Source organism: Lotus japonicus, chromosome 3 (genome assembly GCF_012489685.1).
Source record: "Lotus japonicus ecotype B-129 chromosome 3, LjGifu_v1.2".
Classification (NCBI taxonomy): domain Eukaryota; kingdom Viridiplantae; phylum Streptophyta; class Magnoliopsida; order Fabales; family Fabaceae; genus Lotus; species Lotus japonicus.
The window spans coordinates 26,140,058-26,157,736 of record NC_080043.1 but is presented as its reverse complement, the minus strand read 5'-3'; the positions used below and the strand labels follow the sequence as shown (position 1 = coordinate 26,157,736).

The 17,679-nt window shown below is 38.3% G+C and overlaps 1 protein-coding gene and 1 non-coding gene across 2 annotated transcripts; one reads left to right on the top strand and one right to left on the bottom strand.

The window, feature by feature from the left end:
- Window positions 1-4,021: 4,021 nt before the first annotated feature.
- On the bottom strand, window positions 4,022-4,128 carry LOC130709638 (small nucleolar RNA R71). The gene has a single exon (XR_009010117.1). It is a non-coding gene; the product is annotated as a small nucleolar RNA R71 (small nucleolar RNA).
- A 575-nt stretch (window positions 4,129-4,703) lies between these two features.
- On the top strand, window positions 4,704-5,674 carry LOC130743846 (uncharacterized). The gene is made up of 2 exons (XM_057596069.1): window positions 4,704-5,203; window positions 5,263-5,674. Exons 1-2 carry the CDS (start codon window positions 4,704-4,706, stop codon window positions 5,672-5,674), a joined length of 912 nt encoding a protein of 303 aa, XP_057452052.1.
- The last annotated feature ends 12,005 nt before the right edge of the window (window positions 5,675-17,679 follow it).

Genomic DNA, 17,679 nt, shown 5'->3' with positions numbered 1-17,679 from the left:
AGAATTGTATCTCATTGTCTATAGCTGAAGCAGAATATATTGCAGCAGGAAGTAGTTGTACACAACTCATGTGGATGAAGCAAATGCTGAAGGAGTATGATGTTGAACAGGATGTCATGACATTGTACTGCGACAATCTCAGTGCAATTAATATTTCTAAGAATCCCATACAGCATAGCAGGACCAAGCATATTGACATTAGACATCATTTTATTAGAGACTTGGTGGAGGATAAAATTGTCAATTTGGAGCATGTTACAACTGACAAGCAATTGACTGATATTTTCACAAAACCCCTTGATGCAATCACTTTTGAAAAATTAAGAGGAAGTCTAGGGATTTGTCTTTTTGATGCATAGCAATTAGCGTGCCCCAGTGTGTTTACGGCTAGTTTATTCTTGGTCATCATTAACTGCCGTTGTACATCAGCAGAGCAAAGGTTGCCTTATGGTTCACTCATCCTATAACTACCTCCAACGGAAAAATTGTGTTCTCTCAACCGCTTGTACATCTATCTTTTTCAAGACTCATCATCTCTCATTTGCAATTCTTTTCATTGTTATATACTCTGTTTGTGCTTGCTCTCGATTCATCATGTCTCAAAGTTCTGGAAAGAAGGAATCTGTCAAGGCCAAGATTGAAAGAACTACTAAAGGAGTCAAGTGTATGGATTTGAAGAGTGGTTCTTCTCCACCATCTTCTGTGTCCGAGAAAGCTCCCAAGAAGATGAGATCAAGAAACCCAACTTGTAAGGTCTACAAATCATAGGTCAAGAACAGCGAACCCACGAATGTTCCTATCCTTGAAGAAGTTCCTGACGAAGAGGAAATCAATGATGAAGATTCTCCTGTGAAATCACCCCCTGATGTTGTGCCCGATGTTGAGACATCTGGGTCTAAGGAAAGTTCTGCTCAAGAAAATCCTAGAAAAGATTCCACTTTTCATGAAGATTCAGGCGATGCTACCCAGCCTGATATCTCTGTTTCATCCTCTTCAAAGGATGCTAATCCAAAGAATGGTAACTCTGAGGATACCAATTCTGAAGAGCCATTCCAGACTCCAGCCCCTGTTCAGGACATCTCTGATGATGATTCTGATGATGTTCCTCTGACTGAGTCCTTTGTTGATAGTGTTGCTGCGAGGATGAAGAAGAAAAGAAGGGTTTCTTCTCCTGAAGTCACTCCTACTCCACCAAAGAGATCCAAGTCTTCACCTATCACTTACAAGTCTAGACAGGCCAGTGTGAAGGGAAAGGGAAAGCAGAAGGAAGAAAAGACTCCCAATGAGAAGAAAAAGAGGAAGATTCCAGTTGAAGTTGAAGACTCTGAGTCAGATGTTGAAGTTGATGTCCAGGACAGTCGACTCTCTGAGAAAAGGAAATTTTCTGGTAAGCGTATCCCTCAAAATGTTCCTGTTGTTCCTATTGATAGGGTGTCTTTTCATTTGGAAGAGAATGTTCAGAAGTGGAAGTTTGTTTGCAAGAGGAATGGCCAAGGAAAGGGAAGTTAGCTCTGATGTTCTTGAATGCAGAGATGTTATTGCACTTATTGAGAAAGCAGGTCTGATGAAGACTATTCAGAATGTTGGAAGGTGCTATGAGAAGCTTGTGAGAGAGTTCTTGGTGAATCTCTCTGTTGATGTTGGACTTCCTGATAGTGATGAATTCAGGAAAGTTTTTGTGCGGGCTGAATGTGTGATGTTCTCACCTGCTGTGATCAATCAAGCACTTGAAAGAAGTGCTATTGAATTTGTTGATGAAGAAGTGTCCATGGATGATGTTGCCAAGGAACTTACTGCAGGTCATGTGAAGAAGTGGCCGAGCAAGAAGTTGTTGTCCACTGGCAATCTGAGTGTGAAGTATGCTATCCTTAACAGGATTGGTGCTATGAATTGGGTTCCTACACAACATACCTCTGGTGTTTCTACATCTCTTGCCAAATTGATCTATAGGATTGGCAAGTGATAAGTACCAAAAATACCTGATTTTCTCTACTAATTTGGGTACTTATCTGTTCTAGATGTGTACATTATCTTCCAAATTATCCCTCAATAGGTTAATTTAGTAAGTAGATAGTTTTTATATATATTAGTTTTATCATTTAAGCTCTTTGGTTTTATTGTAGGAGGAAAGTCAAGATATCCAAACAATTTCAAATCAAAAGAGCTACAAATATTGAAGTTCGCTTAAGCCAAATGTTAGCTCGCTTAAGCCAAATTATATGGCAGTAGCAGTGGCAAACATATTGATCTTCGCTTAAGCCGAATGCTGCCTCGCTTAAGCCGAATTACATGGCAGTAGCAGTGGTTCTGGAAGACAATTTGGCTTAAGCGAGAAATGGTCTCGCTTAAGCTGAAAGACGTTACCTGAACATGAAGAAACCTCCTCGCTTAAGCGGAACCTTTATCAGCTTAAGCGAAACTGTGCCCTGTTTATAAAAGGCTCGACCAAGATCAGAAATGGATCATCTTTTGACCTATTTTGGACTTTTGAGAGAGAAAACTTCAGAGAGAAGAAGGGAGGAACTTTGGGAGCTTTGATTCACCATCCATCAAGCTGGAATCATCACCGAGGACGGCACGGATCATAACTTTCGTCTGAGTTCTTCTTGTAAGCATAGCATCCATGTCTATGGATAGCTAAACTTCTCTTTGTTGGGTTTGGGTGTAATACTTGACTTAAATGTATCCATCTTAGTTATCTTTCATATGAATCTAGTTTATCTCTTGATTTCAATGATATGATCTTGATTTTAATGCTTGTTTTAGCTTGATCAACTAGAACATGATTTGAGATTTGATATGTGAGTGAAAGCTACATATTTGAATTAGATTTAGGCTGTATCATCTAATTTACTTGATTGCTAGAAAAAGGGTTAGGTTTATTAGTCGCTTAACATCTGAACTCATTACGTTTTGCTACGTTAGTTATGCGAGACATCGATAATTATAGAAGTGAATCGTTAATCTGCTCATGTAAGAGTTTAATGAGATAGATAAGAACTGATGTGATGAAATCAAGGATAGAATAGGTTGTATGTGTTGAATTATAGGATATATGAGAGTTTATGTGTGAACCCCAATCCCAAAGCTTTCTCAATCTGTTTTTAAACCCGTTTTTATTACTGTTTTATGTCCACAACATTTCTCAAAACAATCAACCAAACGTTTCTTGAACTCTTTGCTTAAGTAATTTAGCTAAAGAACGGCGTTGTATTTCCATTTCCCTGAGAACGATAAAAACCCTTTACTATACTACAATTGAATCTTGAAAGGGATTTGAAAGTAGTTGTGGTAAAAACCTTTCAACAAAATGGCGCCGTTGCCGGGGAATTGCGTCAATACAAAAGCATTGCTTTAGTTTCTCATCTTGAGCAATTGTGAATATAGTATATAGTTTTATTTTATCTTTTTATTATCTTGTTGACTGACTTTCTTGGCTAGGTTGTATTTTCACTTTGTTTATGCGAGGTAAAACTCCAGCTGATCAACTATTGTTCGATCCAGAGATCAAGCTACAGCTAGGAGAAACAATAGCAAGACAAGGAGGAGAAAACAATTAGCTGAGCAAAGGAGGGAGCAAGAAGCATCGTCTTCCTCAATCTCTTCAGTAAGACAACAGACAGAGACCATGGCTGCAGAACCAGCTGGTGGTGGAAATGAGGATACAAATGTAGGATTTGTGAACTTCACTCCAAGGAACATAACCAGGATTGGTAGGCCTGCAGGTGCTGCTAGGCCACCTGAAGTGAAGACTGGATTGGTGCAGCTGATGTATGCTAATCCTTTCGCAGGCTTGGATCATGAGAATCCTTATACTCATCTGACAAAGTTTTATGAACTTTGTTGTACTGTTAGAATTAGCCAAGCTGAGGAAGAAGCTGTATTTCTGAGGCTCTTCCCTTTAACTTTGATTGGGCAAGCAAAGGATTGGTTCTTGGATCAACCACAGACAACTTTAGCTGATTGGAATGAATTGGAAAAGAAATTCATGACCAGGTACTTTTCTGAATCAAAATATATTGATTGTAGAACTGCTATTTCTACTTTTTCCCAAAGTACAGGTGAAAGTTTGCGTGAAGCTTGGGAAAGATACAAATCCATGCTGAGAAGGTGCCCGAATCATGACTTTGATGCCAAGACGCAAATCCATCTTTTCAGAAAAGGTCTTCAACAACAGAGCAGGATAATGGTGGATGCAACTTCAGGAGGTTCTTTGATGACAAAGTCTCCAACTGAGGCCATTCAGATCATTGAGGCTATGGCTCTAAATGACCACCAAGATCAACATATTAGAGGACCACCAAGAAGAGGAGGCGTTCTGGAATTGGGATCAAGTATGCTATCTTGGCCCAAAACAAGCAACTGCAGCAACAACTGGATGAAGTGAAAAAGACTCTGAGTGATCTTCCCAAACAACTTCGGGAGATGCAAGATTCTTCTTCCAGGAAGCAGGTGAACAGGTGTGATGTGTGTACTAAGGATCATCCAACAGAATACTGTCAATTACAGGAAGAGGAGGTTCACTACCTAGGAAACCAGCAGAGGCAAGGGTACCAGAACAACTATCCCAGGGGAGGTAATCAACAATACAACCAACCTTGGAGGAAGATGCAGGGCCTTCCACCAGCAGAGCACCACCACCTTACCAGAATCAGTCATACCAACAGCCGCCACAGAGTAGGAATCTAACATTAGAAGATACAATGAATCAGTTCATGCAGATGACTATGACCAATCAGAAGAACATAGAAGCTTCTATTAAAAATTTGGAGATCCAAATGGGCCAAATGGCTAAGCAGATGGCAGAGAATCAGAAAGGAAAATTCACTGCAAATACTGAGCCTAATCCAAATCAGAAGTGTAACGCGATTTTCACAAGGAGCGGAAAGGAGGTTGGTAGAGATGTTGGTGAAGTAGTGAGTGAAAAAGAGGATAATAGTGAAGAAAAAGAGAAAATGAGTGATAATGAGGAGACTGAGAGGGAGGTGTTGAAAAATAAGAGTGATAGTGTAAATAGACAAGAAAAGAGTGATGAAAAGAAAACCAAAGAAAAATGTGAGGAAAAGGTAGGTGATAGTGGAGAGAAAAGAAAGGTGGGAGGAAAAGAAAATGTGTTGAAAGACAAAGAGAAAGTTATCCAAAAACCCCCACTTGAGAAGAGACTTTCCTATCCACATGCTCCTACCAAGGCAGACAAGGAAAGGCAATTCACTAGGTTCATGGATATCTTCAAAAGGCTTCAAATCAACATTCCATTTGCAGGGCTTTGGAACAAATGCCAACATATGCAAAATTCATGAAAGAGTTGCTGACAAAGAAGAGAAAGTTCCAGGATGAAGAAGTGGTTCATTTAGGAGCTCATTGGAGTTCCTTTATTCAACATTTCATACCTGAGAAGATGGATGATCCTGGAAATGTAACAATTCCAGTGACTATTGGTACTTTAGCAGTGGGAAAAGCTCTGATTGATTTGGGAGCCAGTATAAGCCTTATGCCACTTTCCATAATGAAGAGAGCAAGTGGTATGGAGCTTAGACCAACCAGGATGTCTTTACAGCTTGCAGACAGATCAATCAAATATCCAGTTGGCATAGCAGAGGATGTACTGGTAAGAGTTGATAAATTTTTAATTCCCGCTGACTTTTCTATTATTGATATTCCAGAGGATGAATAAGTTCCAATCATTCTGGGGAGACCCTTCATGAGGACAGCAAGAATGGCGATAGACATGGACATTGGGAAGCTGAAAGTGAGAGTCCAAGATGATGAAGTTCAATTTGATCTCTATGAGGCCTTACAACATCCAAAGGACAAAGGACAATGTTTCAAAATTGATGCAATTGATGAAGTTTGCAGAGAAGCTGATAAAAAGCCTTGTGTGTTTGATCATTTGGAGGTAGCTCTCATCAACATGTGTTGTTGCTCACAATTCAATGAACTGGAGGAAAAAGAAATCGAGAAGTGTGTGCAAGAACTTAATCTTCTCAAGGAAATGCCTTCTGAGAAAGTGGTAGTGGAGAATATCAAGAAAGAGGAACCAGTGGAATCTGATACAAAGAAAGATGATCAGAAGACGGAGCTGAAACTCTTACCTGCTCATTTAAAATATGTGTTTTTGCAGGGTGAAACAGGTAAGCCAGTGATCATTAGCAGTTCTCTATCACCAGAGGAGGAGGAGAAGCTGATTTAAATTATCAAAGCAAATCAAGAAGCTATAGGTTGGACCTTATCTGATCTTAAAGGCATTAGTCCTTCTTACTGCATGCACAAGATCATGATGGAGGATGATTTCAAGCCTGTAGCACAACCACAGAGAAGATTGAATCCAACCATGAAAGAAGTAGTCAGAAAGGAAGTGGTGAAACTGCTAGATGCAGGTATGATTTATCCTATTTGTGACAGTTCTTGGGTAAGTCCAGTGCAGGTAGTTCCAAAGAAAAGAGGCATGAATGTGATTACTAATGACAAGAATGAGCTGATTCCGACAAGAACAGTCACAGGTTGGAGAATGTGTATTGACTACAGAAAGCTGAACAAGGCCTCAAGAAAGGACCATTTCCCATTACCATTCATGGATCAGATGTTGGAGAGATTATCTGGGCAGGCATTCTATTGCTTTCTTGATGGATACTCAGGCTACAATCAAATTACAGTCAATCCAGAAGACCAGGAGAAAACAGCTTTCACATGTCCCTTTGGTGTTTTTGCTTATAGGAAAATGCCATTTGGATTGTGTAATGCTCCAGCAACCTTTCAGAGATGCATGCTTGCAATATTTTCAGATTTGGTGGAGAAGATCATTGAGGTTTTCATGGACGATTTCTCAGTATTTGGTGCTTCCTTTGAATTATGCTTGCAAAACTTGGACACCGTACTGAAGCGGTGTGTGGAAACAAATCTAGTTCTGAATTGGGAGAAGTGTCACTTCATGGTGACGGAAGGAATTGTTCTTGGGCACAAAATCTCATCAAGAGGAATTGAAGTGGACAAAGCAAAAGTGGAGGTTATTGAGAAGCTACCGGCACCAACAAATGTCAAGGGCATCAGAAGTTTTCTTGGTCATGTTGGGTTTTATAGACGCTTCATCAAGGACTTCTCCAAAATTGCCAAGCCATTGAGTAATCTCTTGAATAAGGATACCTCTTTTCTCTTTGATAATTCTTGTTTAGAAGCTTTTGAAAAATTGAAACAAAGTTTGATATCTGCTCCTATTATTATTGCACCTAACTGGACTCTTGATTTTGAACTAATGTGTGATGCTAGTGATTATGCAGTTGGAGCAGTTTTAGGTCAAAGAAAGGATAAGGTTTTTCATGCAATTCACTATGCTAGCAAGGTTTTAAATGAGGCTCAGATAAACTATGCTACTACTGAGAAAGAATTGCTAGCTATAGTGTATGCACTTGAGAAATTTAGAAGTTACTTGATAGGTTCAAAAGTTATCATTTTCACTGACCACGCAGCTATCAAGTATCTTCTGACAAAACCTGATTCCAAACCTAGATTGCTTCGATGGATTCTCTTATTGCAGGAATTTGATCTAGTAATAAAGGACAAGAGTGGCAAGGAGAATCAAGTAGCTGATCACTTATCAAGGTTGGTGAATGATGAGGTGACCACAAAAGAAAAAGAGATAGCAGATGAATTTCTTGATGAGAAGTTGTTTCTAGTTCAGGAAAGGCCATGGTTTGCTGATATGGCCAATTTCAAAGCTACAGGTGTGGTTCCAGAGTTCAATTTTCACCAGAAAAAAAAGTTTCTCAGAGATGCAACTCAATTTGTGTGGGATGATCCTTATCTCTTTAAGATGGGAGCTGATGGTCTGTTGAGAAGGTGTGTAGCTTCAAATGAAGCCAAGGATATTCTCAGACACTGTCATAACTCTGCTTACGGAGGTCATTACAATGGAGAAAGGACTGCGGTAAAGGTCCTTCAATCTGGTTTTTATTGGCCTACCCTCTTTAAAGATGCTCATTTTCATGTTCAGAGATGTGATGAATGCCAGAGGTCAAGAGGAATAAGTAAAAGAAATGAAATGCCCTTGCAAAGTATCTTAGAAGTTGAGGTTTTTGATTGCTGGGGTATGGACTTCATGGGACCCTTCCCATCTTCATTCTCTAATGAATATATCTTGGTAGCTGTTGAGTATGTGTCTAGATGGGTGGAAGCAGTGGCGACTCCCAAGGCTGATGGCAAAACTGTTATCAAATTCTTGAAGAAGAACATTTTCAGTCGTTTTGGAGCACCAAGGGTGATTATCAGTGATGGAGGTTCTCATTTTGTGAATTCTCAGCTAGCTAAGGCATTGGAGCATTATGGTTTTAGACACAAGGTAGCATCACCTTATCATCCACAAACCAATGGGCAAGCTGAGGTATCTAACAGAGAGATTAAGAAGATTCTGGAGAAAACTGTATCAAGCTCTCGAAAGGATTGGTCTCAGAAATTGGATGATGCTCTGTGGGCATATAGGACTGCTTATAAGTCACCAATAGGCCTAACTCCTTTTCAACTGGTCTATGACAAATCTTGCCATTTACCAGTTGAATTGGAGCATAAAGCTTATTGGGCTCTTAAATTTCTTAACTTTGATCTGAATCTTGCAGGTGAGCACCGGAAGAATCAACTGCATCAGTTAGAAGAATTGAGGCTTCAAGCCTATGATTCTTCCAAACTGTACAAGGAAAAGGTTAAAAAGTACCATGACAGCAAGATCATCAAGAAGACCTTCAGGCCAGGTCAACAAGTACTCTTATTCAATTCCAGATTGAGGTTATTCCCTGGAAAGCTTAAAACCAAATGGTCAGGTCCGTTTATGGTTAAAGATGTCAAGTCTTATGGAGTTGTTGAGTTAGAGGACCCTGAAACTAAAAAGACTTGGGTGGTAAATGGTTAGAGATTGAAGCCTTACCTAGGTGAGGATGTGCATAGGTTCACTGCAGCAGTGACCTATTTGGATGATCAGTGAGAACAATACAGGCGTCAAGCTAGTGACGTTAAAGAAGCGCTTCCTGGGAGGCAACCCGGTGTTCGGTTAGATTTTACAGTTTTCAGTTATTTTAGTAAGTGACATAGTGATTTTGTGAAGTTCTTAAAATTGTGCACTCATGTGCTTCACAAGTTTAATTTAGTATTTTGAGTGTCTTCAAAGGCTTGGAAATCAATGGTTTGATGGATTTGTAAAAGATAGGGTTGTGACTTGTTTTTGCATGTGAACTTGAGTAAATTGTGCATCCTGTGATTTTCTGTTTAAAACCTGAGTCTTAAAGTTGTAACAAGTCTAATTTGATGCTTACCATGCATATGAATTGATGATTTTTGAGGTTGGTGTGTTTTGAGAAAATTGAGGTATGTAGTAGTGTGCTCATGATGAAAAACAAGTCACTCTCTGCATTAACTGTACAAAATTGCTTTCCATAGCTTTTGAAGAAACTCATGTTTGTGTTTTAATGTTAGTTTTCAAATATTAGAATAGGATCCAATGCGAAAATTTAGGCTTTGAAGTGAAAGTGCATTAAGACTGCTCATTGTGTAGTTTTCTTGATCTTGGAGTGTGCCATATGGCGATGTGCTTCCGCTGTGAAGTTTAAGGCTTCTCACAAGTTTTAAATGATATGAATAGTGAGTCTAAGGACTTAGAAAGCTAGGAAAATGTGAAAAGAAGAAATTGAGGTGTTGGGTTGTGAAAATAGTAGAATTGTGTGTAAAGAATGAGTTAGAATATGAAATAAGAATCTTGTGTCTCTTTTCATGATTTTAGTCTTCACACAAGTTTCTTAGATGATAAGTAAGTGGTTTATCTTCTTAGGAAGCATTGAGAATGGATGAATCAAAATTTGAGGTATCCACTTGTGTAAAAAGTCAAAAAGAGTGCTAAATTGAATTCATGTTCTTTGATGATTAACATGTGAAATTCAAGTGACTCACAGGTTTAAATTGAAGATAGAAATGTCTCATTGTGATTGAAAATCAAGGAAGAAGATAAATGCAAATTTTGGAGGTTAGACTTGTGAATTTTGGCAAGACTTGACAGTATTCTGCTGCATAATTACAGGTAATTCGCTTAAGCCAGACAAAGCATCGCTTAAGCCAAATTCAGAAAAAAGTTACAGTGCACCATGGGTTGAATTTCGCTTAAGCCAGAAGAAAATTCCGCTTAAGCGATACTCTAAACAGAAAAGACAGTACCAGAACTGGTATGTTGGCTTAAGCTGAAAATGTCTCGCTTAAGCGAGAATTTTTTTTTTAAAAAAAAGGGAAACACTCACTCTTTAAAAACACAAACAGCAACCCAATTCTCACACACAAATCACGTACAGCACCACACACAAATCACGAATCCCACCTCACACACAAAATCAAGAATCACTTCCTCTCACACACAAGAATATGCAACTTGGTTCCATTGCACACACATGAGCAGGATTTTCAACTTGGTTCAGTCTTCTCTATTCTCTCCTTCTCAATTGTACTTGTGATTTGGGGATTTAGGTTTCTACTTCTCAGAATGGTAAAAACAAGAAATTTGAACAAAGCAAGTGGCCCTACTGCAAAAAAACAAAGAGGTGATCTTTCTCGTGCAGGAAAAAAACAAAGAGACTGTGCAACCTCAGAGGAAGATTCTCCAGAATAATTCGGGAAGAGGTTCCAATCTGATGAAAAAGTTAAGAGATACAAAGCTTTCTCAAAAAATAACTTTATTCCAGAGAGAAGAGTAGAACTTCAACCTGGACAATATGATGATTTCCAACATGAGTTACAGAGGAGGAACTGGTTAAAGCTTGCTTCACTGCCAAAGCACTTCAACCCAAAGGTTGTCAAGTACTTTTATGCTAATGCTCACACATTAGGAGAGGAGGGGCCAAGAGTGTCATTTGTCTTGGGAAGGAGAGTTCTTTATGACAGAGCAACAATCAGTGCTTATCTAGAGGATCATTTGGGTTTGGAAGAAGCAAAGCTGTGTGCCTACCAAAATTCAATAAGATCATCACCGCCTAGTTTCAATTACAAGGAGGTACTAGATACCTTATGCATACCAGGTACCCTTATGGAGGAGAGCAGAAATGTTGTTGAGAGGGCTGAAATAAAAGTGTTGACTGAGATTTGGATGACTTTTATAACATCCAACATCAACCCCACTTTACATACATCTAATATTAATCTGTACTATGCGGGCTTGCTCTATTGCATCATCCAAAAGAAAACAGTTGATATTGCAAAAATAATTTCAGATGATATTCATAGAATTGCAACATCCGAGAAGCCTATGCCTTTGTGCTTTCCATCGCTCATCACAGAGTTGTGCAGATTTCAGAGGGTGATTATCCCAGAATACCCTCAGCTGGATATTAGGCCTCCAATCAATGAGAAATTTATTCAGCGTCATTGTAAGAAAGAAGAAGCACTCCCACCACCCTCACCTCTTATTCCACCACCACCGGATGAGCCACAGTCATCTCCAGATAATCCAACCACTGGGCAGAAAATTCAGTTGATCCTTGCACAACAGGATGCTATCCGGATAGAGCAGGTAGAACAGATAGACTATTTGGAGCTTGTTTCTCGACAGGAGAGAGCCACATATAGGGCTACTACTTCCATGTATAGCCATATCAGACGTTTTTTTCAGCGTCAGGGACCTAAGCCTTTTGTGTGGCCTACCGATGATCAGTTCTCGAGCTATGCTGAGTGGCCTAGGGACAAGCCAAGTTCCAAGGAGGAGGAGAGAGTTGCTGGACATGGAGATGGAGATGGAGCTACTACTTCTGCAGCAGCTGACTTGCCTGCTGGTGACTACATGATTGATGATCAGGAGCATAATGGAGCTGAGGATTGATGGCTACAGCCACTTATCCAAGTTCACTTTTATTTTATGTCATTTCAGCTTTCTAACTTTAGTACTTTACTTGGTTTTTAGTTTTATTTTGCTTTGAACTTGGTTTTACTTCGTGATATTTTGCTTTGTTCTTAACTGCTAGCACATGTTTGGATTTTGGATTAGGAATTTGTTTTGCTCACTGTTCTGAATTGCAAATGATTGGCTTTTGGTTTAGTTAATGAGCATGGACTATGAAATGCTAAGTTGAGCATGATGTGTGTTTTTTTTTAAAAAAAAAATTCATAGTTCATTGTGATTGCACTCACTTGGTGCCATTATATGATATGAATGCATCATTCATGTGAATGTCATAGGCTCATTATGAAAATGCTTCAAATCAGGGACTCCTAAGCCTAGTGAGGAGTGTAGCCAAACACTTGGTGAGATTCGAGAGGTTCACCATTGTTTTGCACAGTTTTACTTGTTTGAGTCTCTAACTGTTGAATTGCATGGGAATGATAGAAAATGATCAAGGCAGTTTTGTTCTTTAGTGTACATAAGCTACTTGGCCAAACAAGCTGACCGTTGATTAGGAATTCCAATTGCACCCCCTTTTGAGCCTAAATGGAAATTTTGTTTTTCTTTGTGTATGATCCCAAACTTAAATGAAAAAACAATGTTCTCCCTTACTTTTAAGTTAAGAGAGCATTTATGTGAGGATTTTATGCTAATGTGCTAAGTTGGGGGGAGTGGAAGCTTTGATATCTTTTTGTTTAACTTTCTATCCTTTGTACATATAATGTTTGAAAAAGAAAAAAAAAATGCTTGTGTATAATGTTTCAAAAAAAAAAGAAGAAGAAGAAAAAAAAAGGAAAATGAAAGGGGTTATGTGCATGAAATTGTGTAGAAGGGGTGAAAAAGAGGATTGGTAGAAGGAGAGTGAAAAATGTTCATAATTCTTGCATGAATCCAAATGTAATTGCTCTCTTGATTTGAAAATATCTTGAAATCTAGAAAAACCAATTTTCTTGATAACCCTGGCCACATTACAACCCAGAAAGACCTTTGTGATTCTTGAGTTTCCATGCAGTTTTAATAGTTGATGAGATAGGTAACAAGTTTTACATGTTGTGATTCAATGGTTGAATAGTGTGAAACACTTACCTCATAGAAAATTGAAGAGTTGAGTAAACAGTTTGATGATAATTTGAGTGGTTCCCTGATTGAAGAATATTGGATTCAATGTTATGCCAATGACTTCATGCTGGTGTGTTTTTGTATCATTACTGTAACCATTTGCTGTGGGCTTCACATGTTCTAGTTGGTAATTGATGCTTGGATCATGCTTGTGAAAAGAAACTTTGAGATGAGTAGTTCATAAGCCATGCTTGTTCAAGAACCTTTGTGAATATATTTTTTTGGTAGCCAATACCTTTTGTTTGAGGCAAACAAAGTTCCAAGTTTGGGGGAGTTGATAAGTACCAAAAATACCTGATTTTCTCTACTAATTTGGGTACTTATCTGTTCTAGATGTGTACATTATCTTCCAAATTATCCCTCAATAGGTTAATTTAGTAAGTAGATAGTTTTTATATATATTAGTTTTATCATTTAAGCTCTTTGGTTTTATTGTAGGAGGAAAGTCAAGAGATCCAAACAATTTCAAATCAAAAGAGCTACAAATATTGAAGTTCTCTTAAGCCAAATGCTGGCTCGCTTAAGCCAAATTATATGGCAGTAGCAGTGGCAAACATATTGATCTTCGCTTAAGCCGAATGCTGCCTCGCTTAAGCCAAATTACATGGCAGTAGCAGTGGTTCTGGAAGACAATTTGGCTTAAGCGAGAAATGGTCTCGCTTAAGCTGAAAGACGTTACCTGAACATGAAGAAACCTCCTCGCTTAAGCGGAATCTTTATCAGCTTAAGCGAAACTGTGCCCTGTTTATAAAAGGCTCGACCAAGATCAGAAATGGATCATCTTTTGACCTATTTTGGACTTTTGAGAGAGAAAACTTCAGAGAGAAGAAGGGAGGAACTTTGGGAGCTTTGATTCACCATCCATCAAGCTGGAATCATCACCGAGGACGGCACGGATCATAACTTTCGTCTTAGTTCTTCTTGTAAGCATAGCATCCATGTCTATGGATAGCTAAACTTCTCTTTATTGGGTTTGGGTGTAATACTTGACTTAAATGTATCCATCTTAGTTCTCTTTCATATGAATCTAGTTTATCTCTTGATTTCAATGATATGATCTTGATTTTAATGCTTGTTTTAGCTTGATCAACTAGAACATGATTTGAGATTTGATATGTGAGTGAAAGCTACATATTTGAATTAGATTTAGGTTGTATCATCTAATTTACTTGATTGCTAGACATAGGGTTAGGTTTATTAGTCGCTTAACATCTGAACTCATTACGTTTTGCTTCGTTAGTTATGCGAGACATCGATAATTATAGAAGTGAATCGTTAATCTGCTCATGTAAGAAATTAATGAGATAGATAAGAACTGATGTGATGAAATCAAGGATAGAATAGGTTGTATGTGTTGAATTATAGGATATATGAGAGTTGATGTGTGAACCCCAATCCCAACAGCTTTCTCAATCTGTTTTTAAACCCGTTTTTATTACTGTTTTATGTCCACAACATTTCTCAAAACAATCAACCAAACGTTTCTTGAACTCTTTGCTTAAGTAATTTAGCTAAAGAACGGAGTTGTATTTCCAATTCCCTGAGGACGATAAAAACCCTTTACTATACTACAATTGAATCTTGAAAGGGATTTGAAAGTAGTTGTGGTAAAAACCTTTCAACAGCAAGTCTATTGCTTTTGATTTTGGAACTTTTGTGTTTGAGAAGACATTGAAGCATGCTGATACTTGTGCTGTGAAGCTGCCTGTTTCATTTCCTTCACTTCTCACTGAGATCATTCTCAAGCAGCATCCTCAGATTCTCAGGGCTGATGAAGTGGCTATGTCACGTGGAGTTCCAATCACCTTGAATCAACGTTTGTTTATGGAGCCACATATCCTAGACATTGCCATGCCAATCAGTAGGACATCTGCTCCTCCTGTGACTGAATCTGGCACTCAGACCATAATTGCTGAATTACAGGAAGTCTCCAAGGCTTTGCAGGAGACAATTAGGGTGAGCACTGCCAGGAAGCTCAAGGTTGATGCTTTGCTACTCAAGCTTCAGGAAAAAGAACGCCAAGGTGGTGAGCAAAGTGCTACTGCTACAGCTGCTCAGGATGTGAGCAATGAAGAGGAGGAAGGATCTGATGAGAGTGAAGAGAAGAGTGCATAAGGATCAGGAGAGGAGTCTAGTTCTGAAGACTAGATTGTTATGATTTTTTGTTAATCTCTTTTGTTGTTGGAAGTATTTGTGCACCCTTTGCAAATTTGTGCTAAAAAGGGGAAGTAGTTTGAGATTGAAGATTCTATCTGCTATGTGGTCTGTAATATTCTGTGTTACAGCTGTGAAGTTGCTTCTGTGAAGACTATGTGTGTCTTGCTAGTGTTTAACTTTGGTCTGTTCAATTTGAAGACGTGTTCAAGACATTCGCTATGTTTGTTCCAAGTTGCATCTTCTGGTTTTATGTGGTTAGCTTTTGTGCAAGTAACTTCTGATAGTGTTTTCTGGTTTGTTGAAGTTCAAGCTGATCAACTGTGAAGTCATCATCTGCTAAGGGTTGATAGTTCTTCTGTGTGTGCATTTTTGCTGCTAAGTGTTTTGTTCCAACTATGCTAAGTTGTTGTATGGATGCATCATGTGAGGGGGAGCAATGTTTAAGGGGGAGAATTGATTCTCTAGTTTTTATCCTCTCTGGTTGTGAGTTGTTTTAGACAAAATTTGACAAAGGGGGAGATTGTTGGAACATGTTGTCATGCATTTTGTCAAAACAACCGATTGTCGAAGCAGATGTCGTGGCATCTGATTCCGTGAAGCTAGAGCATCAGTCCTCAGCTTGTGTTTCTGTTGTGGGCCCTCTGAAGATTTACTGAAGATATGTTTTTGAGTTACTTGAGGAGCAAGTAGCTATTCCATAAGGGTTTTAAATTGTTGGGTTGTTATTTGTTGAAACAATCTTTGTTAAAAGATTGATTTCTATCTTTACTTGTGCAATAAGAAACCAAATCTATCAAGATTGCGTTTTGAATTGCTGTTGCTGCAATCTGTTTCTTCAGCACATTCTAACCCTAAAGCCCATGCTACCGCTGCTGAAGTCTATAAAAGGATGAAGACCTAAAACATGAAGACCACCGAAGCTAATAGAGAGAGATCAAGTGTTTTAGGATTTGTGTTTGTACTTTGTCCTTTGTTAGTTGTGAATCCTCTTTGCTCACTGATTCTATAAAGCAAAGAAGGATTCTGTGTTGTTTGATTGCGTTCAAACTCTGATTGTTCATTGTGTTCACCAATCACTGTGGCAGTGATTGAGAGAAAGTGAGAGGGACTCTCATACTTAGGTTGATATTCTAAGTAGAAATACACTGGGTAGATTAGGAAGTGAACTATGAACTGAGTTGTTCATGAGTGTCTGTGATTCCTGAATCTTGAGATAGTGGATTTCCTTTCTTTGGGTGCAAACCCTCCAGACGTAGGTGAAAGTTTTTCACTGAACTGGGTTAACAATTACTGTGTGTTATTGTTTCTGTTGTTAAATTTTGTTTTACTGTTAAGCGGTTGTCAAACCTCTTGTCCCAGCATCGTACAAGACAATCGTATCAGAGGGAATTACAAACCTCAACCAAAATATCACACCTACATTCAGTACATATGTAATCAACAATCCTCTTTCATAGCCAAAAACAATACTACACGAGCTCCATTAGAATATCACACCTACATTCAGTACATATGTAATCAACAGTCCTCTTCCATAGCCAAAAACAATACTACACAAGCTCCATTAATTCTAACAACCTCTACTGTATATCCCCTGAATAATAATCCAAGCCTGCCAAAACCAAAAACCAAACTGAACCCAGTAAAAGGAAGCAATACGCTGCAAAATACTAAATGGAAACCATCAAAGGTAGAGGTGAACCCGAAAAAATAATTCTGCAAGCAATAATTGAATCAGATTCCAATAAGAGATATAAAAACACATGCCTGGCTCCCTATAAATCTTGTATCAAAAACCAACGAATTCCAACACCCCCTCCAACACAACTTAACCAGTAAAGCATAAAACCAGTCAACAACAATAAACAAGCAGAAGTGATCACCCTTCACATACGCAACAAACAGTGCAAAGGATTCAAAGTCCATTTGAAAAGCGAATAATGGAAACCCGGAAACTTCTCTTTAAGCCAGCTCCAGGACTTAAATTGGATCAAATCAAAAACTGCAGAAGCTTCAAAGAGGCTATTTTAAAAATAACAGAATTTCTCTCTTGCCAAAGACACATCCAGAAAATAAATTGCACCCATTGACAATGAGTGTATGTGTCGGGAAAACATGGATATGTTCCACCACTCAAACTTGCCGTGTAATTGGATCTGCGAAGGATCAGACATGTTCTTGATACTATGTAAAGAGAAACAATATAAAAAAAGAAGGGGAGAGAAAAAAATGCACACTTGAGTTTACATTGTGAAAACTGGTTTATTAAAAAATAAAATATATACTTACTCATATTTATAGTAATGGGTAGACTCCAAATCCTAATTAAACAAGAAAATAAAGAAACAAATTAATCTAAAAAATAATCCAAATTACATGAAATAAGATAAGGTACTCTATGATAAATATATTTCAGATATATTTTTTATACTCTCACGATTTATATATATATATATATATATATATATATATATATATATATATATTTATACAATATTAGAAACTGC

Excerpts from the sequence above, each read along its gene's own strand:
- LOC130743846 (XM_057596069.1), top strand. The coding sequence starts at position 4,704 with ATGAATCAGTTCATGCAGATGACTATGACCAATCAGAAGAACATAGAA. Across the intron at positions 5,204-5,262 it reads ACCAAGGCAGACAAGGAAAG|GGCTTTGGAACAAATGCCAA; the intron begins GCAATTCACTAG and ends TTCCATTTGCAG.